Here is a 23,458-nt window from a genome sequence, read left to right as displayed (position 1 = left end):
CATGCATGAGCAGCAGCATTAGCATTGATTACTATTATACTTCTGCAGGTAATTGGAATTTTTCTCCCTCTCTGCACACCGGCCCTGCTTTTGCTATGCTAATGAGCTCATTCAGAGGTGGCTGCTCAATGCAGTCATTGTATTTTGCATTTCCAACACGATGATGGACGACTGTCATCTTTCTGTCCAACCTTTCTGCTTCAAAGCAAATATTTCTTCAGATTCAGACAGTCTGGAATATCTGTTTCTATATAAAACCTCATTCTTATTATGTAATTCTCTCTATGATCAAGGAGAATAAAATAAGGCAGGGAACTTCAATCTGACTACATTATTAAAATAGTCTACTGTGCCCTGAATATGCTGAATTAAGTCACTATTTTCTTGCCAATTGTAAAGCATAAAATTAAAGAAAAATGCCCAAGGGATCTTGTCTGGTTTTGATATATTCAATGTCTAGCCCTAATATGTCATCTATAAAAAAAAATCACTTGCAAACAAGATTGTGCAGAGCATATTTTATTCTAACTTACATGCTGCAGCCCTGTGTGTCTTTTTTCATATGCAACTGTAGAAGTTGTCATGCTTTGTTCTTTTTCCAGCTTTACAACATCTTCCTCTGCATTTGCACGTCTTTCTGGGGAAGACCCGCCACTGAAATCCCAGAAGTGTGTCTGAGTGTCTGCACTGTAACTCTGAGTCATCACAATAAATCTGCTCCCGTTCTCTTTGTCATTCCACTGCATCATCATCCTCTCTCTCTCTCTTTTTCTCTCTGGCAGAGCACCAAGTGTTGAACTCATATGACTTACACTACCGGTCAAAAGTTTTAGAACACACCAATTTTTCCAGTTTTTTTATTGAAATTCAAGCAGTTCAAGTCAAATGAACAGCTTGAAAGGGTCCAAAGGTAAGTGGTGAACTGCCAGAGGTAAATAAAAAAAGGTAAGCTTAACCAAAACTGGAAAATAATGTACATTTCAGAATTATACAAGTAGGCCTTTTTCAGGGAACAAGAAATGGGTTAACAACTTAACTCTATGGAGTCTTGGGCTATTTTGTCCATTTTTGAATTCTTTTCATGTCCTTTCAAGTCATTTTGTGTCTTTTTGTGTCTTTTTTTGGTCATTTTGTGTCTATTTTAAGTCATTTTGTGTCTTTTTTAAGTCATTTTGTGTCTTTTTTTCGTCATTTTGTTTCCTTTTTTGGTCATTTTGTGTCTATTTTTAGTCATTTTGTGTCTTTTTTTGGTCATTTTTTGTCTTTTTTGAAGTCATTTTGTGTCTTTTTTTGGTCATTTTGTGTCTTTTTTTGTCATTTTGTTTCCTTTTTTGGTCATTTTGTGTCTACTTTTAGTCATTTTGTGTCTAGTCCCTGTTTTAGTCCTTTAGTCCAACATAAAATGTGATTTTGAATCTTTTTTTTACTTTCAAAACACTATCATGCTCAATAAAGAATATTAAATGTTGCAAATGTGCATTCATTTCAGAGTACACTGAGACATTAAACTGCATCATTTTCAATTAAATTCTGTAAAAGTTGGTGTGTTCTAAAACTTTTGACCAGTAGTATATATCTTATATCTAAACATGGGCAATCTTTCTACAATACAACAACATTTTTTAGAAACACTGTCTATTCTTTTCAACCTGTTTTCTTATATAACCAAATTGTCAGATGTGATCAGGTTCATTCTTATGAGACAAGGTCAGCTAATGGTGGTCAGATGATGTTACCATGTCCAAAATCAAATGCCTTAAAGAGAACAGTTATTTATGTTTTTTCTTATATATATATTTTTTTGTATATGTATGTGTGTATGTGTATATATATGTATGTTTTATATTTTTATTTCTTTTACTTATTTTTTAATTATTTTATTTTATATATATTTTATGTATGGGTGTGTGTGTATATATATATATTTTTTTATTATTAATATTTTTTTTCTACACACTGTTGTTTTAACTGATCTGGTGTATTAACCTATCAATACAACGATGTAAGGGTCTCTGGGGGAGTGGAATGGGTGTTGGGTTATATAAGAAAATAAAAATATGTCTCTTCGATTGTACTGTTTACTGCAACTGTGAATCAATAAAAATATATTAAAAAAATAAAATAAAAAAAAGAGAACAGTTATTTATCGTGCTATCAGTTATTGGAATAATTGCCCACTGAATATACGTGAACTGAATAGTAAAGTATCTTTTAATTATTACTTGAGAATGCACTATTTAAATTTGTGAGTAGTGAATTAACATATTTACTGTATGAAAGTGAGAATTAATGCAATAGATATGAATGTAATAACTTATTGGGAATGATTTCTGATGACGTATATAATAATGTCTACAATGTTTAATTGTTAAGTGATTTTTGTTTTGTCTTGTGGACCCCAGGAAGACTAGCTCCTCCCACTTTTGGTGACAGCTAATGGGGATCTTTTTAACAATAAACAACAATAAACATGCAACTTGCAAATTTCACAATAATAATCAAATATAATTAAAAAGCCACTTAGTCGCTTTCAGCCATTTAAAAAAATGTTCTTACATGTTTATTTCCTTCACATTTCTTATTTCAGACGAGTGGGTAGGTGTATATTTTGCTACACTACTTTACACTTCTATTTATGCAATTATGCATTTATTTATGTACCAATTGTGGAAGATAAATGTATATTGTTTTGACTAATTTTGAGAAAAGCATGTATGGCCTATCTTACCAACACAAATACCTAAACCTGGTTGGCATTTTTGTTAATGCATTATCGTTATGAAAGCACACACTGACACAAACTATATTCTCAGAAAATCAAAGTTGCAAAAAACAGACAAACAATCAAAAACAATATCATAATATGGACTGTATAAAATGAGTTTATTAGCCTACTTATTTCATTTAAATTCACAAAAAGCGCTATCTCCATTTCAACATTGTTAGCCAGAAAGTTAATTCTACAGTTTTGGAAATCTGAAAGGGCTCCTACGTTTGAAATGTGGTTGAGAGAGCTGGGAAATGTATTACACTGGGAGAAAATCAGGTACATCATATCTACTTAAGAGGATATCTTTTTTAAAATATGGCAACCTTTTTTTGATTTAATGTCTGAAAACTGAATTAGTGTTATTCTATTGCTGTGCCATTTATGTTATACCCTTGTTTTGTTTGTCTAATGTCAAAAACTCTTGTTCTGTGTAGCTCCAGCATTTATCTCTAATTTATATACATAATTTGTATATATTTTTCTGTTGATGATGAAAACAATAAAAATAAATACACATAAAAAAAATACACAAAAAGCACGAATATGCTCGTTAGGCAAACACTACCATGCAGAAACTGCATACATTTGTCCGGAACAAAAACACACGGCACATTAACATTGATTACCTGTCTCAACTTAATTTAAAATCTCTGCAAATTTTAAATGTCAGTCGACTGAGCGTATATACAGTCTGTAGCAATGCGCACCGTAAAATAAATGTATATTATTCAGGAAAAAAATAAAAAGCTGACTTGGAGTTTACCTGAGGAAGGAGAATCCACCTCCATTTGAATCATCTGAACTCGAACATGCGCGCAGGAAAATATCAATGCGCGTGTTGTTGTTAATTACGGTAACGTTTGGTCGTCCGGTATGAATGCCTGACAGGAAATTGTACAAAAAATACCTTCAATATTTAAAAATTACATACTATTCTGAGCGCAAAAATTCACAATTTTGAAAAAATACTGAGTCACTCCTAAAAAGACTAAACATACACAGAAATTTATTAAAAATAGGAATAAATGGATGACGTGTATGTAGGGGTCCTTCGGACTTCCGTGTGTGTACAAACAGATCACAGCCGGAGTCGCCTCGCCAAAACATGTGAGTTTCTACTCTTTTATGTGTCATTTCCAGCTGAATACATTTCATATTCATTAGAAAATATCTCGGTGCTAATTACGCTGGTTTTGCCCGCTTTGTTAGGTCTAAAGTAACGTTTAAAATCACTCTGACGTCGGACCCCCGGCTGCCATACAAAGTGTGAGTATTGTGACAGATCAGCTGCTAACGGTGCATTCAGCTACATTTCAGTTAGTTTAGGCAGCTATTTTACATTTTATCTGACAGATTAATGTATTTTAAGATGCTCTGCATATTAGCACGTGTGTGTTTAAGGCGAGCTATGAAGATGTGGTCAGTGAGACAACATCTGTCAGTATAAAGCTGTGATAAATGTGATTTACTGGATAGAAAACAGTCAGAAGAGCTGTTACATTCCCCTTTTTGACATTTAATATGTGGTTTGGCTCATATATTATATCTGGTCACACAGGTCTTTTGGTACACAGGTTTTTGGACAATCCAGAATCTATGTAGACACAAATATTGTCTATTTAAAAATGCTACTAAATACAAGATGTCTACTACATCACTGTAAAGTCTACATTTAAGTTGCACAATGGACCAACATTGCCTTGCAAACTATTTGTGACTGCACAGAATAATGTGTTGTATGTACAGCTATGAGACTTTGTTTTATTGTGAGCACAGAATAGCTTTCCTCTTGTAGTGGAGTAATTTCATATTGTGGAATTAGTACTTTTACTGAAGTAACAGATCTGAAAACTAAAAATATGCATTATTTTAGATATATAAAAATACTTGGGCTAATAATTTCTTTCAGATTTTACACAAAATAAGAAAAAAATTAAAAGGATGACTTCATTTTTGGACAATCCAGAATCTATGTAGACACAAATATTGTCTATTTAAAAATGCTACTAAATACAAGATGTCTACTACATCACTGTAAAGTCTAGTCTCATGTACTCTATGTGCTCTGGAGACTTTACGTTTCAACATCATACATTTAAGTTGCACAATGGACCAACATTGCCTTGCAAACTATTTGTGACTGCACAGAATATTGTGTTGTATGTACAGCTATGAGACTTTATTTTATTCTGAGCACAGAATAGCTTTCCTCTTTCTGCAAATACATTTGAAAACTGTCTTTTAGATTCAAACTCTGCCCATAAGTTATACTAGTCAGTTGACACAGTTTAATATGGGATTTAATGCAGTAACTGTAAAACAAAATAACATATTACAGATGCCTGTCACTCCAGGAAAAAGTTATTTTACACTGCAATACTGCTGTAATCTGTCTTTAAGTACTTTACATTGTTTCAATGGTGTTACACTTCTTCTTTTTTTGAGGGTTCCCTTTTTTCACCTTGAAAGGACCTGCTTTATGATTTTCTGTCCAAAGGAGAAAAAAAAACTCTCCTTGTGAGATATATAGAAGATGTGGTCAGTGAGACAACATCTGTCAGTGTAAAGCTGTGATGAATGTGATTTACTGGATAGAAAACAGTCAGAAGAGCTGTTACATTCCCCTTTTTGACATTTAATATGTGGTTTGGCTCATATGACATCATTTTGTGAGCTCTATTCTGAGTTAAATGGACCTGACTTGGTGCCATCTGGTCACACAGGTCTTTTGGTACACAGGTTTTTGGACAATCCAGAATCTATGTAGACACAAATATTGTCTATTTAAAAATGCTACTAAATACAAGATGTCTACTACATCACTGTAAAGTCTACATTTAAGTTGCACAATGGACCAACATTGCCTTGCAAACTATTTGTGACTGCACAGAATAATGTGTTGTATGTACAGCTATGAGACTTTGTTTTATTGTGAGCACAGAATAGCTTTCCTCTTTCTGCAAATACATTTGAAAACTGTCTTTTAGATTCAAACTCTGCCCATAAGTTATACTAGTCAGTTGACATAGTTTAATATGGGATTTTATGCAGTAACTGTAAAACAAAATAACATATTACAGATGCCTGTCACTCCAGGAAAAAGTTATTTTACACTGCAATACTGCTGTAATCTGTCTTTAAGTACTTTACATTGTTTCAATGGTGTTACACTTCTTTTTTTTGAGGTTTCCCTTTTTTCACATTGAAAGGACCTACTTTATGATTTTCTGTCCAAAGGAGAGAAAAAACTCTTCTTGTGAGATATATAGAAGATGTGATCAGTGAGACAACATCTGTCAGTGTAAAGCTGTGATGAATGTGATTTACTGGATAGAAAACAGTCAGAAGAGCTGGTACATTCCCCTTTTTGACATTTAAGATGTGGTTTGGCTCATATGACATCATTTTGTCAGCTCTATTCTGAGTTAAATGGACCTGACTTGGTGCCATCTGGTCACACAGGTCTTCATCAATGAACATAACGTCACTTGAGCTGTTTTTTCTGTGACAGCTTTAAGTAATTTGAGGAAAAAACACAGTGGACCTTGTGAAGTTACACAGACAGACAGACTGCTGTCCATGTTTGCTGTGTTTTGTCACACTCAAACAGTGGTTGGATGTAACTAAGTACATTTACTCAAGTACAGTTGAACTTTACATTTGATGTAACTTTATACCTCTGCTCCACTACATTTTAGAGCTGAATATTGTACTTTGTACTCCACTTGAGCTGCAGAGATGTGGGACAGTGTTGTGAGACAACATCTGTTAGTGTAAAGCTGTATTTCAAGTGCTGTCACTGAATAAAAACAGATAACAGGGTCATTAACCTCAGTTTTATACATTTGATATTTATTAGACTAGCACCTATGAAAATAATTCCATAGATTGAGCTAATTTTCTGCAACAAAAAAATGAAAAAAAAGAAAGATGCAAAGTGACATCTTTGAGTCCTGTGTTTAGGTTTAGGTTTTAGGTTTTATTTATTTGCACAGTTAGAATTACATAAAATGACAAAGATAACATATAATGTAAAGTGCAGGGAGAGGCAGAAAACCCACATGGGCTTATTTATTTAAAGCCTCCACCTAAAATTTCATAATTATTAGAAAGTAATAAACTGATAATAGAAAAAACACATGTATAACATCAACAAGTTATAATGACAATAACAAAAACAAAAATGAACATGTTAAAAAAGTGTATTTGTGTGTAGATTAGAATTTTAAAACAGCAGTTAAATGAGCTTTTAGACATCGTTTGAAGCATTTTACAGAGATGGAGTCCTTTGCCAGACGGGAAAAGGTATTCATTCCATAATTTGGTCCCTAAATTGAACAATAAATTGACCTCTGCATGTCAGAAATCTTGGAGGATGAAGATCTAAAGATTGTTAAAACAGAAGAGGGAATAATCACAGTGGACCTTGTGAAGTCACACAGACAGACACTCAAACTACAGCACATGTTCAGTGTTATATCTGTTGTATCTATTACCAGGTCACCACAAGTGTTATTTTGTGAAATCTCTCTGTTTCAAGAACTCCAAACAATGAGTAATAAGTCATCAGTGAGGTTCAGTTTTCCAAGACTATTGTTATGTCCGTGTTTATCAAAATATTCCACCAAATTGGTTATTTTTTAACATTCTGTGGAGCTTTCTGCCACTTTTACATGAAAACAAAACAACTGAGGCACAAATACTGCAAAACTGTAACACTTAGCTAAAGATAACAGAGGTCTTAATGACATACATTGGAAGTTAATTGTAAGGATGTTAAAATTAGCCTCCCATTCACTACATTGTACATACAGAAGGGAATAATGGTTTGATTCTGCAAACTGTCTTTTTAATTTAGAATTTATATATATATATACACACTACTGGTCAAAAGTTTTAGAACACACCAACTTTTCCAGAATTTAATTGAAAATGACGCAGTTTAATGTCTCAGTGTACTCTGAAATTAATGCACATTTGCAACATTTAAAATTCTTTATTGAGCATGATAGTGTTTTGAAAGTAAAAAAAAGATTCAAAATCACATTTTATGTTGGACTAAAGGCCTAAAAAAAGACACAAAATGACCAAAAAAAGACACCTAAAGACACAAAATGACCAAAAAAGGACACAAAATGACTAAAAAAAGACACAAAATGACCAAAAAAAGACACAAAACGACTAAAAAAAGACACAAAATGACCAAAAAAGGACACAAAATGACTTACAAAGACATGAAAAGAATTAAAAAATGGACAAGACTCCATAGAGTTAAGTTGTTAACCCATTTCTTGTTCCCTGAAAAAGGCCTACTTGTATAATTCTGAAATGTACATTATTTTTCAGTTTTGGTTAAGCTTACCTTTTTTTATTTACCTCTGGCAGTTCACCACTTACCTTTGGACCCTTTCAAGCTGTTCATTTGACTTGAACTGCTTGAATTTCAATAAAAAACTGGAAAAATTGGGGTGTTCTAAAACTTTTGACCGGTAGTGTATATTTATATAAAGTATAGTAAAACAGAATATGTGACAGAGGTCAAACTTGACAAGAGAGATGAAAACAGGCCACAAAATGTCAGCTAAACTTTTTGGCATCTTTTTCCCCCCACAGCCATTTTTTTCCATAATGACACACGGTCAAATTCCAGACCGAGCCTCACATTAAATGTTCTTTTTCCTTTAGTCCATGTAAATATGGAGACTTTTCTAGCCTCAAAGTGTTGACAGGGAGTCGATCCTCTAATGAGGTCAGACGAGGTCTCGCTGCAGCTGTTAAAAGCTTAGCGTGAATAAAGGGATAATAATGATACAAAATGAGGCATCGTATTAATTCTGACAGAGTCCTGAACTCGAGCACACCATCAGCTTATTTTTATAATAATCACCAGTCATATTCAAACACGCTACCGCTCACTTTCAGTTAAGGCAACAGGGAGGTCTTTATAATGAGACGAGCTCTCACTCTCACTCAGAATGCTGAAGCTGCTGAACTGATTCTGTCAATTGATTTTCACCAAGTCAGCTCCTTCTGAATTACATTACTTGGCAATTGCATCTCCAACCTTGTAATTAAAAAAGAAAAAAAAGTTTGGTTTAGCTTCTTTTTTTTTGGTTTATACACTACCGGTCAAAAGTTTTAGAACACCCCAATTTTTCCAGTTTTTTATTGAAATTCAAGCAGTTCAAGTCAAATGAACAGCTTGAAAGGGTCCAAAGGTAAGTGGTGAACTGCCAGAGGTAAATAAAAAAAGGTAAGCTGAACCAGAACTGGAAAATAATGTACATTTCAGAATTATACAAGTAGGCCTTTTTCAGGGAACAAGAAGTGGGTTAACAACTTAACTCTATGGAGTCTTGGGCTATTTTGTCCATTTTTGAATTCTTTTCATGTCTTTGTAAGTCATTTTGTGTCTTTTTTTGGTCATTTTGTGTCTTTTTTTAGTCATTTTGTGTCTTTTGGTGTCTTTTTTTGTCATTTTGTGTCTTTTTTTGTCATTTAGTGTCTTTTTTTTGGTCATTTTGTGTCTTTTTTTAGTCCTTTAGTCCAACATAAAATGTGATTTTGAATCTTTTTTTTTACTTTCAAAACACTATCATGCTCAATAAAGAATTTTAAATGTTGCAAATGTGCATTAATTTCAGAGTACACTGAGACATTAAACTGCATCATTTTCAATTCAATTCTGGAAAAGTTGGTGTGTTCTAAAACTTTTGACCAGTAGTGTATATTTTTTTATTGGAAATTAGCATTCATAAGCATCAGTACAAGACATAACTTATTCCACAGCTGTTTTCCACATTTTGTTTTTTTAAAGGGTACATTAGAACAAAGAACCACAAAAGAAAAATAAATACAAAACAAAACAAAAAACATAGTATTATAATAATATATAATAATATATAGGGAGGCAAAAAAGCAGAGAAACAGAAACATTAACACTTATGCTAATAATACCAATACATAAATAAACACAGGATGCCAAGTATGCTCATTAAGAAAAATAAAAAATAAAAAAAGATTTTAAAAAATACCTTAATAAAATAAATGAAAATTGGATGCATCAGATGTGATGACATGGTGTAGCTTTTTACTTTTTTACCCTTTTATTTGTCTTTTTTTTATCTCTAACTCCGTTTTGGATTGAGCTTTTATTACTATTTCATTCTATTTTATTTTATTGTTTTACTGTTTTTAGTATTTTATTGTTTTTCATTGTTTTTATTTATACCTATTTGTGTATGATGTATTCTATTTTAATAACTGTACAGCACTTTGGTCAACTGAGGTTGTTTTTTAAATGTGCTCTATAAATAAACTTTGACTTGACTTGACATGGCTTTATATTAAGGTCCTTGTAATAACCATTAATTAACAAGTAATAAGGCCGTTGTAAATCCTTACAAGATGCTTATTAACATTATTGTGTGTTTATAAGCTTATATAAGTGTTAATAATGGCATTACAAACACCCATGACCCACCCATTATGTCTTTGCCATGCCTTTATTAATCTTATTTTGTTTACTTATTGATATTAAAATATACTTTATTGCTCATCTATTATAAGTTAACTATAAGTTAACTATGCTTTTTGCAACTACCGGATCTAAAGTGAGAACAATGCCTTATTACTTGTTAATTAATGGTTATTAACGACCTTATTATAAAGTGTTATACCAAAAGTTTTATCCCATATATTAAAATAAATGGTTTCTGTGTTTTCTGCTGGAAACTCCACTGCAGGATTCATTGCAGGAGCATCCACCTGAAAGTTAATGGAGTTAATGTTACACTCAGTTAGAAAATGTTCCTTTTGTTCTCCTTTTTTCCATAAAAGTCCAAATAAATGGTCAGCTGCAGAATTGCACTTAAGGTTTAAGTGACTTGCTGTTCAACATTAAAGCACTTGTAGATGGAAGCTCAAGCCTTTAGGTTGAGGGATTGATAATTTAGTCATGTTGTATTCATTCTTTAAAAATGAAGCATGGAGAATACAGTAAAGGCTGTTTTTTGTGGCGTATTTAACGTCCTGTTTCATGCTTCTTCTTTTTTTAAAGACTAAGTGTCCCAGAAAGCACGCCGTTCACAGCAGTTTTGAAGTTTGCAGCTGAAGAGGTAAGCTAATTGTTATTGTTATTGTTATGGAGGGAGATATAAACTGGATGATAGTTTGAAGGTTGCTTTTAGCTGTAAAGTCCTGCAGATGCACATGTGGCTGAAGTGTTGATATGTTTGAGATATTGTGTTGTGATTGCATGTTTATTTATTCAATGATCAATGCAGATTCTTTCTAAAAACACCTGAACCATTATAATTGGATTATATTCACAACAAGACTAAACATCAACTTGAAAAGTGTTATCTTGAAATTTAAATAAAGGAAAAAATACAAACTGCCTGCACTACTGTAGTTGGTGGCCTCTTAAAATAGAATTAAGATAGAATATCATTTCTTCTTGTAGCAGCCAGCATAGAAAAATGTTAACATATTGCACATAAATATTCTGATTACACATACACTACCGGTCAAAAGTTTTAGAACACACCAACTTTTCCAGAATTTAATTGAAAATGATGCAGTTTAATGTCTCAGTGTACTCTGAAATTAATGCACATTTGCAACATTTAAAATTCTTTATTGAGCATGATAGTGTTTTGAAAGTAAAAAAAAGATTCAAAATCACATTTTATGTTGGACTAAAGGACTAAAAAAAGACACAAAATGACAAAAAAGACACAAAATGACTTACAAAGACATGAAAAGAATTCAAAAATGGACAAAATAGCCCAAGACTCCATAGAGTTAAGTTGTTAACCCATTTCTTGTTCCCTGAAAAAGGCCTACTTGTATAATTCTGAAATGTACATTATTTTCCAGTTTTGGTTAAGCTTACCTTTTTTTATTTACCTCTGGCAGTTCACCACTTACCTTTGTACCCTTTCAAGCTGTTCATTTGACTTGAACTGCTTGATTTTCAATAAAAAACTGGAAAAATTCTAAAACTTTTGACCGGTAGTAGTGTACCTGAAAATGTAAATGATTTTATTTCTTAATTTTGCCACAGTGGTTGATTCAGAGGTGGAGTAGAATCAGCTCCTTTTATAGACTTTCTATTATCCAACAGTTCTCAGGTATATGAAGCAGAAGAAGCCATTCTCTGCTGATCTAAAGTGTATTTCTGTGCTACCTGGCAGTAGCTCGGTGGGCAGCAGCAGCTCACCTTATCTCCCTGGTGACAGACTGCCCCCTCTATCTTTTCCCTGCAAATCCCAGCAGCCCACATCCTCTCCCCTCCAACACTGCAGCAGGACATGTATTGTGACCGTGCTGAGTGATTTTCTTCCAGAAATTCAAGCGTGGCTATCTCCCCCTCAGGCTCTGTGCTGACTGCAGGCGCTGCAGCCTGATTCAGCGTGAAAGCGCTAACACACGTGTCTGTCAAGTGTAAAAGTTGGCAGACAAAAGACTGAAAACAAATCTCACCACACAGCATTTTATTTCTGCCACTTTCACTGAGTTTTTGTTTCTGAAAACATCTCAAGTACAGCTCCAATTTTAAAGTTGTCACCCAACAAAGTGAGTGAATGTGAGCGCTGACTCAGTGGATGAAGCTTTCCCTTTTGATGATTTATTCACACACTGTCTTCAAGCCAGGCAGAACTGGGTTGCAACATGTCCCCGGTTATTTAACCAAAATATCTCTGTAGCACTGCTGACATTTCTGAAACGTCAATGTTGTGAATTTCACTAATGGGGATTTTTTTTTTTCTCTGCTTCCTTTTCCTTCTGCAGTTCAAAGTGCCATCAGCAACCAGTGCCATCATAACAAATGGTGAGTTTAGGAGGAAAACTCTTTCATCTGCTGTTTTTTTTGTCTCTTTAGCAAACTAGTCCAAGTGCAAAAGTGACAAGTTTACCAGCTTGATGGTTATTAACCCATTAAGGCCTAAAGCGCCTGGAAAAAAATGCCTGTAAAACCTCTGGCCGATTTTCAAATGACCCCCTAAAACCTGAAGTTTTTCTGGAAATTCAACACCTACTAAATAATAGATTTTTCAGCCTCTGTAGCAGATAGAAATGAAATTCAAGAAGTATTTGAGAGCTAATACCCGTGGCTTCCATGAGAAGTTGAGTTTATTTGTCCAAACCTTCAATACATTTTTTTTAAAAATCAACAAACTCAGCAAATGTTACATTTGACTGAATAAAAAATCCTATGCATAATACTAATACATGCCCATTAGCAAGATGCTAACATGATATGACCACTGGAAGAAATAGACATAGTTCTCATTAGCCTACTGTAATAAAAAAAAAAATCATAATAATAATAATAAATAATAATAATACATTTTATATATTGCACTTTTCAGGGTACTCAACAACGCATAAAGTAATATAAGACATAAACAGTCATGATTTCTTACATCATCATCACAATCAATTAGCCTATTATTATTATTATTATTATTATTATTATTATTATTATTAATATATTATTAATAATATTATTATCTCCAGATGGCCACAAATATGTCGTCTAAAAACATATTCCTCATCCATAAATGCCGGTCGATTGGTTCTGAGGGTTCAAAGTCCAGATCAGCAATAAAATCATCGGTGCTGTTTTCATCAGATCTCTTCCGTCACTTCCTGCTGAGCTCCTCCGCTATAGATATGTATCTATATAGATAGATAGATAGATAGATATGCCTCCGCTATAGTCGTCTTCCTCCATGATTTAAAGTTCTGGAAAAGTCCCATGATGCATTGTGACACTCCCACATGTATTCTGATCATGATTCTGATGCATTTCATTGGCCAAGAGACCGAAAATAGGTGGAAAAAACTAGAAATACTACAAAATGACATATCCGCTGTCCCGACCTTGAAATGCAGTAATGCTTTCCCGGCATCAATGGGTTAAAGACTTGGGCTGCACCGATTGCAATTTTCTGGCCGATCACCGATTTTTAAAAAGCCTGACCTGCCGATTCCGATTTTGGCCGATACCGATTTTTTTATAACTCACAGCATACACCTTCAATGTTTGAATCTTATTTTATTGAAAAACAATAACACATAAGTATTTTTCTTTAACAAATAAAGGAAATCCCAATGTCTGAGGTAGTTAATAAAATATTGAACTTAAAATAAATAGCAACAATTTACAGGACAAACTAAAAAAAGAACTGCAACCATAAATAAAGTGTCCTGAGTGGTTGGTTTTGTTTAGTACAACAATAACAAATGGCCAAATGCAGCAGCTTTGTGGCTATTCAAATGTTAAAATAAATAGCCAATAGACCTTTGTGGAGGTAGATAAGATCGCTAGATAAGATCGGTTTGACGTAAAAGAATCGGCCGATCACCGATCCCGCAATATTGAGGAAATCGGTGCCGATTGAACGGTGCACCTCTATTAAAAACTGTCTGACTTCAGAGTGTCATTCTTTAAAAACATCAGCTACTGACAGAGATCTTTAGAGTTTCAACAACAGACTGTAAGGATTTAGTCAGTCAGTCTTGATTCTGGTGATTGAAATGCTGTCAAATCAGATTGTCATATTAACTTTTGCATGTTTGCACTGCAGTAAAACTGAAAGCAAAATGACTTGCTGAACATTTCCAGTATGTCTGAAGCGCATGGTAACTGTCAAGTCCAATTAAGATAATTAGTATATTCAGCCAGGGGGAAAAATAATCTGGTTTGCTTTCCAAACTTGCCCACTTATTTAAATTGAGATTAGAAGCATAAAGCTAATGTGTCTCTACATTACAATACATCATTATACATAAGGATGTTCCTTTAAAGCAGTCAGAAAGAGATGATAGGAGGCATTATCCAAAACATTACACCAGCACCACTGCAAGTTTATGAATGTAATTTAAGCCCGTGTCCTGAGGTTCCAAAGGAGTAAATGTCTGTTTCTTTCACGTTAAACTCCCGGAGGCTGCAGCAGTTTTTACTATCAGTCCACAGAGAACCAGCAGCTCTGTCTCTTCTACTAAATGTGCTGAAGAAGCATCGAGGAATCTCTGACCTTTTATTGATCTTTGTCAGCTTCCAGCAGGGATACAAGATGTCAGCCCCCTCTAACTCACATCGAGCTGTTATTGATACAGCGTTTACCTTCACATTAGAGACGAGTGAAGCTGGGTAATTAGAGCCTGCATGCAGCAAAAATGCTAATTAAATTATTAATTAATTACAAATCATGATCATGTCTGACTTGCTATGCTGCTTGTTACGGCCTTAGTTTGAGGTCTAGGGCTCACAGGAAGTACCATATTTGGTAACATAAGGTAACACTTTACAATAACCAACTAAGTGATGTTTATAGATGGTTTATAGACCAATTTATTAACTATTTACAAAGTGCTATACATATTTAATCTTTAAATGTTTTTCAACTAATTTCTTAAAGGTATATTAACCATTTCAAAATCTTTAATATAGTTAATATGGTGTTAAAAATGTTATAATGACACAAAATTACTAAAAAAAGACACAAAATGACCAAAAAAAGACACAAAATGACTTACAAAGACATGAAAAGAATTCAAAAATGGACAAAATAGCCCAAGACTCCATAGAGTTAAGTTGTTAACCCATTTCTTGTTCCCTGAAAAAGGCCTACTTGTATAATTCTGAAATGTACATTATTTTCCAGTTTTGGTTAAGCTTACCTTTTTTATTTACCTCTGGCAGTTCACCACTTACCTTTGGACCCTTTCAAGCTGTTCATTTGACTTGAACTGCTTGAATTTCAATAAAAAAACTGGAAAAATTGGGGTGTTCTAAAACTTTTGACCGGTAGTGTACAACAGATGTGACTTTATCACGTTGATAAAGTCCATTGACAGACAGACAGATGTGTAAACACCTGGCAGGTACTCAGATGAGCTTCTGTATAGTTCCAGCTGCAGCAGAAGACTCCAGGAACACATTTAGCCGTGATTACACTCAGACTCTCAGGGTGGAAACAACAGCAGCCGCATGCAGCCGCAGCTGGTAATAAGTCGAGTCAGTAAAATGAAAAGAAAAAATTAAAAAAAGAAAAAGAAAGAAAGCCTGTTCCTCCTCCTACAGAACACTTGTAACCACAGTTACAGTAATCACCCCAGCAAATTACCGTAAAGGAAAGTCTTTGTTTCCCAACAATTAAAGCGTGCGGCGCCACATAAAAACTGATTATGCTGTTGTTTACCTCTGCTCTGCTCTGACAGGCTTCTCAGAGGCAATTTAGAACGTATGAATGTATGCCTGATGTCTATTCTTGCAGAAAGATGACATTTTTCAGGGCCTGAGGGAATAATTGGATACATGACTGTTGCAAAATAAGACTGAGATGAAATTTGAGTTTAAAAGGCAAAGATATGAATGCCGTGTCAAATACAAGTTTTAGTATTATCGGTGCAGAATGAATGGCTGGTCATATGTAATAATACATATTTATTTGACATTAAGTGGCTATATATAGAGATATACTTTCTTATTTTTGTAGTGTTGAGTACCAGGGGAGAGGCCTAGAGAAGTATTTTATACTTCAGCCTACTGCCTTTTTTTTTCGAATTGTTTGATTTGTTTTTTTTTGTTTGTTTTCTTTGCGGGAGGAATAGAAATTCTCAGATCTAAGTTGTTTGATATACTATGGTTGACTAATAAGAAAATAAGTAAATAAATAATGATAATAATAATAATAATAATAATAATAATAATAATACATATTTATTTGACATTAAGTGGCTATATATAGAGATATAATTTCTTATTTTTGAAATATTTTATACTTCAGCCTACTCCCTTTTTTTTTTCGAACCAAAATAATATAAGGAAATGCATATTGAATATTAAGTTAACTGGTTCTTATTTCTATCTTATTACTTAAAACGGGGCAGATGCATGTATATGTATAGGGCTTTATATACTGTATGTGTGTAAATGTTTATATGTTTATGTACATCTGTTTAATGGTGCCTATGTGAGTATGTGTATGAATAAGGGCTGGGCGATATGGCCCTAAAAGAATATCACGATTTTTCAGGCTATTTTTGCGATAACGATATTCTTGACGATATTACGAAATACTTGAAAAGATATAGAAAATATGTTTTTTTTTTAGTCTGTATAAATAAATAAAAATCTAAAATGTAGTGTGAAGTGCAAATCTCAACAGTTGCCAAATACAAAAAAAATTACTCTTGACTCTTGAGTATGAGCAAATAATAAAAATACCCATTTAGGGGTTTCGGGGGCATATTTTAATGACATTTTGTAAAGGAAAATAAAGGTTCTTGTAAGTTTTATTTAAGGCATCTTATTTTGACAGTCTTCTTGTAAGTTCTGTGGTGGATTCTGTTAACACACTGTGCTCTTATTTTGAAAGCTGCATGTGTTTAGTGACAGAGAGTAGGTAGCTTTTTGTGATTAAAACAACTTTAACCACTACATCAAGAAGTAGGAACGTTGCCAATATCATGATATGCATTTTTTTTAACCATAAATAAAAAAATACCGATATTATCGTGAACGATACGATATGGCACACCCCTAGTATGAATATGTATATGCATCTAGCCTATGCTGTTTTAGTTTATGTTGTTTATTTTTTTCGGTTCGAAAAGAAGAAAAAATAATTAAAAAAAATAAAAATAAAAAGATTTGAGATCATTTAGAACAGCAGAGAGAATGTATGAATGTATGCCTGATGTCTATTCTTGCAGAAAGATGACATTTTTCAGGGCCTGAGGGAATAATTGGATACATGACTGTTGCAAAATAAGACTGAGATGAAATTTGAGTTTAAAAGGCAAAGATATGAATGCCGTGTCAAATACAAGTTTTAGTATTATCGGAGCAGAATGAATGGCTGCTCCGTTATTATTCCTGCTGCTGAGGCATGCTCTCATTCCTCCCAGTGCAACATCATTATAGATAACTGGTGATATTTTAAATTATCTTCTTTTTTTTTTCATTTCTGTGCTCATGTCATTTACAATCTTTTGGGTTTAAATTGGTTTGTGTTGTTGTTGCCTTGCAGATGGAATAGGAATCAACCCTGCCCAGACAGCAGGTGAGTTGTTCTCCATGCCTTACATTATATTTATATATTAATATATTATCCACAAAGGCCACTCTAAATGGTTCCAAGTGTTGCTTTTTCCTTCCATTCAAATATATCAAAGGTGCTTGGAAGCATAATCAACCTGAGGGCAAAGCTCTCTGCCGCTTGTCAACGTGCTTTCATCGAAGCAGCATTTGAATAAAGCGTGTTTCATAATGCACTTTACTAATGCTGGTGGCATTGTGTTGATCGTCTGAAAGATTAATTTGATAAAGCCCCCGGAGCGAGTGACTTATGTGGGTGGTTCCACCAAGAAGGCAAAGAAATGTATGGCTTATTAAAAAAAAAACCTTACTGGAGGTAATGTTACAAATCAATCAAACTGTTCCACTTTATATAATCCAGGTTATTTAAATCAGGTTTGAAGAGGACAGCTGACTGTCAAAGAGCATACATTCAATATAAATGAGAGATATTTATGATAATTGGAGAAGAAACGTTGTAAAGAACCAGCTTGGTGATAGATAGATAGATAGATAGATAGATAGATAGATAGATAGATAGATGCTAAACAATGCTATAGTGACTAGTCGATATATAATAATAATATTAATAGTACAGTATATAATATAATATATATAATATAATATGTAATAATAGATAATAAACAATATAAAAATAAAATGAAAAATATAAATAAAGTAATTTTAAGTAAAATAATATGATATATAATAATAATAGTAATAATAATAGTAATAATAATTATAAATAAGGCCGGTAAGGCCGGTATAATAACAATAGTAGTATATTACAGTATATAGTAATAATAGTAATGGCAGAAACAGTATATATAATAATAATAATAATAGTACAGTATATAATATAATATAATATAATATGTAATAATAGATAATAAACAATATAAAAATAAAATGAAAAATATAAATAAAGTAATTTTAAGTAAAATAATATGATATATAATATATAATAATAATAGTAATAATAATAATAATAATAAATAAGGCCCGTATAATAACAATAGTAGTATATTACAGTATATAGTAATAATAGTAATGGCAGAAACAGTATATATAATAATAATAATAATAATATTAATAACATAGCAAAGTGTCGTGTGTAGATTTAGTGCATAGATTTAGTAATATCAGTAAAATAAAACTTGATCTAAGAGAAAAATTTCCACATTTCCATAGAAAAGTGATTGCACCATTGGATGTGTTTGAACATCAACCCTTTATTTATATCTGTTAAAATAAGCTGACATAGTGAAATCCTCTTGATTTAACTGACATGTTTGTGTTGCAGCGGCCTGTTTGCATGTGAACGCTGTTTCCTGTGTGATGAATATAGATGCCTTGCCTCCAGAGGCAGTATTTAATGTTAAATTAAATGTAAAAGCGACCTCTGACTGGAGGCTAACTACCCGTACCGAGCGCTTTAGTCAGAATTCACTTGACTTTGTATTCCCACATAATTGCCAAGCCTTAGTGAATCACTTTTTTTCACTATGTCAGCCTCCGTGGTGTTTCCCTGCGGTTCATACTTACTGTGTAGCTGCATAATGGATGACTGGCTTTTCTGCATTAAGCAGGATAGGTAATGCCTGCTTTGACCAGAGGCAATATTGAGTCCCTTCTGCAACGAAAAGAGAGCAGTGTGGGTTCATTCAACAGCTTTTTATCTGCTGCATGCTGCTAATAATAGCCTCAGTTCACACACCTCTGTCACATCAACCTTTTTCAACCACTCCACCCCTTTTCCACATGATTGAGTACACGGTGCTAAAATTGATCCCATATAATTTTATCCCCTTTTTTCTCTTCATAAGACTAATTTCATTTATTCCCTGTGGCCACTTAAATTGATGGGAATTAGTTATACACATAAACTCGCATGATTGCAGGTTTTATGATCAAATGAATGAATTAATTTGCTATCTGTGGTTCCATAATGCAGTATTAGTATTATTAATTAAGACTGTACAACACCAACACAACCTGAACATTTTTGCATAAATCTGCACTCTGCACATTTTCTCCACTTCAATTTGCACTAAGTTGTATATAGTATATTATTACTATTATTATTATTGTATATTTGTATATTGTTAATATGTCTTTTCTTAGATTGTTTATTTTTTATCTTTATCTTAATTGTGTGAAACTTTGCGGCTGTAACAAAGAAATTTCCCCACTGTGGGATTAATAAAGTCAAATCTGATCTGATCTGTTTATAAATAATTAAAATAAATCCAGTTTGTGTGTGCTCGCTGAGGACAAATGTGAGGAAAACTATGCATCAGGAATTTAATTTATCCCCCAGTTTAGATGTGTTTATGGCTTTGTATTTAAGCCTTTAGATTTGATCAAAATGTCTTTCTACCCAGTTTGTCTGCAGCTTTGTGAATGAATCTTTGGTTTTTCTTTAGAGACGCTCAGCTCCTTTAAATCAGGACTAAAAACACTCTAGTTTACTGCAGCATATCTTATTTTAACACTTATCTGCTCTACTCTACTGCCCTTACTGTTTAACTAGGCAATGTTTGACTTGTGCTTTTTATTATTTTATCTCTTTTCTTATCCTGCTGTATCTTATTTTATCTTATCTATATTTTTATTTCTATTTCCCTGTTTTAATTGACTGTTTTTACTGTTTTCAATTGTGTCTTGCTGTTTTTAATGTTAACGTAAAGCACTTTGAATTACCTTGTGTTGAATTGTGCTATACATATAAACTTGCCTTGCACTGAAAAAATTAATCTGTTTAATTCACGGTAAAATACCGGCAGCTGTGGTTGCCAGAATATCCCCGTAAAAAATACAGTGAGGGGCTTTTCTACTGTAAATTTAAATGTAAATATCTGTAATTTAGACTACTACTAATAATAACTGAATAATCCCGTTATTTTTAAGGTAATGGTGTCATTTTTTGACATTATGGTATTTTTCCATTAATTTTACATGAAAATGTTTTTACAGCAATACTGTTTGTTTCCTAGTTTACGACAGTAAAAGTAAAAGTTTTGTGCTATTCTTAGATTTACGGTAATTAAAAGTGTCTACTACGGTGATATACAGTTTTAAATTTTACGTCCTATTTCTGATGTCATTTGACCGTTTTTTACTGTAATTTCTACCAACATTTTTTACAGTGTGCCTTGCCTAAGGTTTTAATTCAGTATCAAGCTTAAAACTGACAAAATCTAATACTTGTCAGTACTTTTCATCACTATTTTGGACAAATTATCTTTTTTTTTTGATGGGAGAAAGTCCAATTTTCTCTTTCAAGATGGCAAATTGACGTGTTGTGTGCAGCGTATCAGCCTCAGTGACAGTAAAAACCCCTTATTATTAAAACAACACAGATTATAAAGTGTGATCTTTGTGCTGTGTTTCCAGGAAACGTGTTTCTGAAACACGGCTCAGAGCTCCGCATCATTCCCAGAGACAGAGTGGGAGGACAAGGAGACTGATGCTGCTTCTCCTGGTTGACGGCATCATGACTCACCCGGCAGCATCATATAACACTTGAGACCCAGGAAACACCTCAGCGTGTGTCATATTTATTTTCTGGCCCACAACTGACAGTGACTCACATGAGAATATATATAAATATATATCTAATGGATGATGACATGCACACACTTGCTTGCTCCCTGCTTCTTCATTCTGTCACGTTTTTTTTCTGCAAGTGATACATCAAAGATTGGAGTGACATCAAGAAGTATTAAGTACGTAACACACAAACAAACAGCAGCTGCATCGTGGTAAAAAAACAAAAAAAAGGCTTAGATTAACAAACAAGTGAGTCAACAATAGCTTTTATATCTTTGTAAATGACAATAAATCAGTATGACTAACAACAACACGCCTATTTTGCAATGTTTACTTTTATCTTTATCAGCGTTGTGGATATGGTAATGTGAGAGTTTTTTAAATATATGTACAACAAGCAAGGAGCATTGTTGTGATATTAAGTGGCTGCAGGTGTACCAGATCAATAAACTTGCTTCATTGATCAGTACTGAACTCTTTTTTTATGAAATCAATGTAAGAACATATGATCGTTCATCTATCAAACTGTGCAGGGATGTGGATCTTTGCTGCCCTCTGTCAGGTTATGTTTTAACATCAGTTTGCTCTCATTAAAATGCCTTGGCTCTGTATTGCAAGCCATGTAATATTATGCCCCATATTTGCACAATAAATATAAAAATTAAACTGGGCAGTATGAACTATTTAATATGCTCTGCAAGCGTAATTAGGAACTGAGGAACAGGTGGCGAGAAAACAAGGCAAGCGTCCAAAAAAGCAGATTAAAATGCAAAAAGGCCCCAGAATGTGTCACAATAGCATCACTGCTAAGGTTCATACAGCAACATAAACAAATGCTTTAATGTGGGGAATGCATTCAGTGTTAGATTACAGTCTTTGGTCCGGTGTCTTTTATTTTGGTAGGACTTGCAGGTGATGCAGTGGATAGAAAATGAACCTTCATATCAAGTCTCCAGATGATTCTGACCCCAAACAAAAGCATGACTAATGAGTAGAGAAGGAGTTTATTCTGAAATGTGCTTTATTGTTTCTCTGACTGATTAATGAGGGAGAACAGTTTATTATCCCTTTCACATTCATCACAATTACCAGAGAAGGTCTGAGTCATTTGTTTCGTTCTCTTTCTGCAGAAAGGAAAACAAAAAGAAATGCATATTTGGGAAAGAAAAATAGTGCTGGAGAGAATAATTGTGTGTGCATGCTGTAATGCACATGGTTGTGTGTTCCCATCCATTAGGATGCAGACTCAGATGGGGGGGTGCTGGAGTGTCATCACAAATGGATTTTCTCATTAATTTAATCAAAGTTGCTGCTGGGTACATTCACCACAAATTTCCTTCTGAAATGAGAAAAAGACCACAGTGAGCCCTGATGCAGCAGATGTTATCTGTTGCACTTTTTACCTAAAACTGCCTGCAGTTATTTATTTATTTATTTTTTACAAGCATCATTAAAATTGCCATTTAAATCTTAACAAATATTTGTGTTTTCCCTTTTTTAATCAAGTGCTGGCTGTTTGTTTTCAGGCTAGCATAAATATGACATTCTGAATAAAAAGATAACGTGTACATTCAATATAAATGAGAGATATTTATGATAATTGGAGAACAAACGTTCTAAAGAACCTACTTGGTGAGATATCAGTAAAATAAAACTTGATCTTAGAGAAACATTTCCACATTCAACCCTTATTTATATCTGTTATTTTCAGTTATTTTAACAAGCATCATTAAAATTGCCATTTAAATCTTAACAAATATTTGTGTTTTCCCTTTTTTAATCAAGTGCTGGCTGTTCGTTTTCAGGCTAGCATAAATATGACATTGTGAATAAAAAGATAACGTGTATTCATTAGAAATCAGCTCCTTTCATCACATCCTCTGATTACGCGCTCTTTTAGGCATGAAATTAAAATTTCACACTTAAACATAATGCAAGCTGCAGTTTCAATCCAAATGAGCAACGAGGTAGAAAGATGCTGTATAATCACATTTGGAGCAGTCTGTCCTGGGCCAAGCTCAGGATGAACTGCTCACTGTGTC

General features: G+C 33.4%; 1 protein-coding gene across 1 annotated transcript; it reads left to right on the top strand.

The window, feature by feature from the left end:
* The first annotated feature begins 3,738 nt into the window (after window positions 1–3,738).
* Window positions 3,739–21,885, top strand: ufm1 (ubiquitin-fold modifier 1). The gene is made up of 6 exons (XM_059351449.1): window positions 3,739–3,877; window positions 3,980–4,036; window positions 10,830–10,887; window positions 12,566–12,605; window positions 17,818–17,850; window positions 21,261–21,885. Coding segments are annotated over exons 1-6 (264 nt in total). The 5' UTR covers window positions 3,739–3,875; the 3' UTR covers window positions 21,335–21,885.
* The last annotated feature ends 1,573 nt before the right edge of the window (window positions 21,886–23,458 follow it).

Source organism: Centropristis striata, chromosome 15, assembly GCF_030273125.1.
Source record: "Centropristis striata isolate RG_2023a ecotype Rhode Island chromosome 15, C.striata_1.0, whole genome shotgun sequence".
Classification (NCBI taxonomy): domain Eukaryota; kingdom Metazoa; phylum Chordata; class Actinopteri; order Perciformes; family Serranidae; genus Centropristis; species Centropristis striata.
This window is presented reverse-complemented; position numbering and strand designations above follow the sequence as displayed.

Bases quoted from the DNA above. Each gene is read 5' to 3' on its own strand.
- ufm1 (XM_059351449.1), top strand. The intron at 4,037-10,829 runs GTGAGTATTGTG...CTTTTTTTAAAG, and splicing joins CCCCGGCTGCCATACAAAGT to ACTAAGTGTCCCAGAAAGCA. The intron at 12,606-17,817 runs GTGAGTTTAGGA...GTTGCCTTGCAG, and splicing joins CAGTGCCATCATAACAAATG to ATGGAATAGGAATCAACCCT.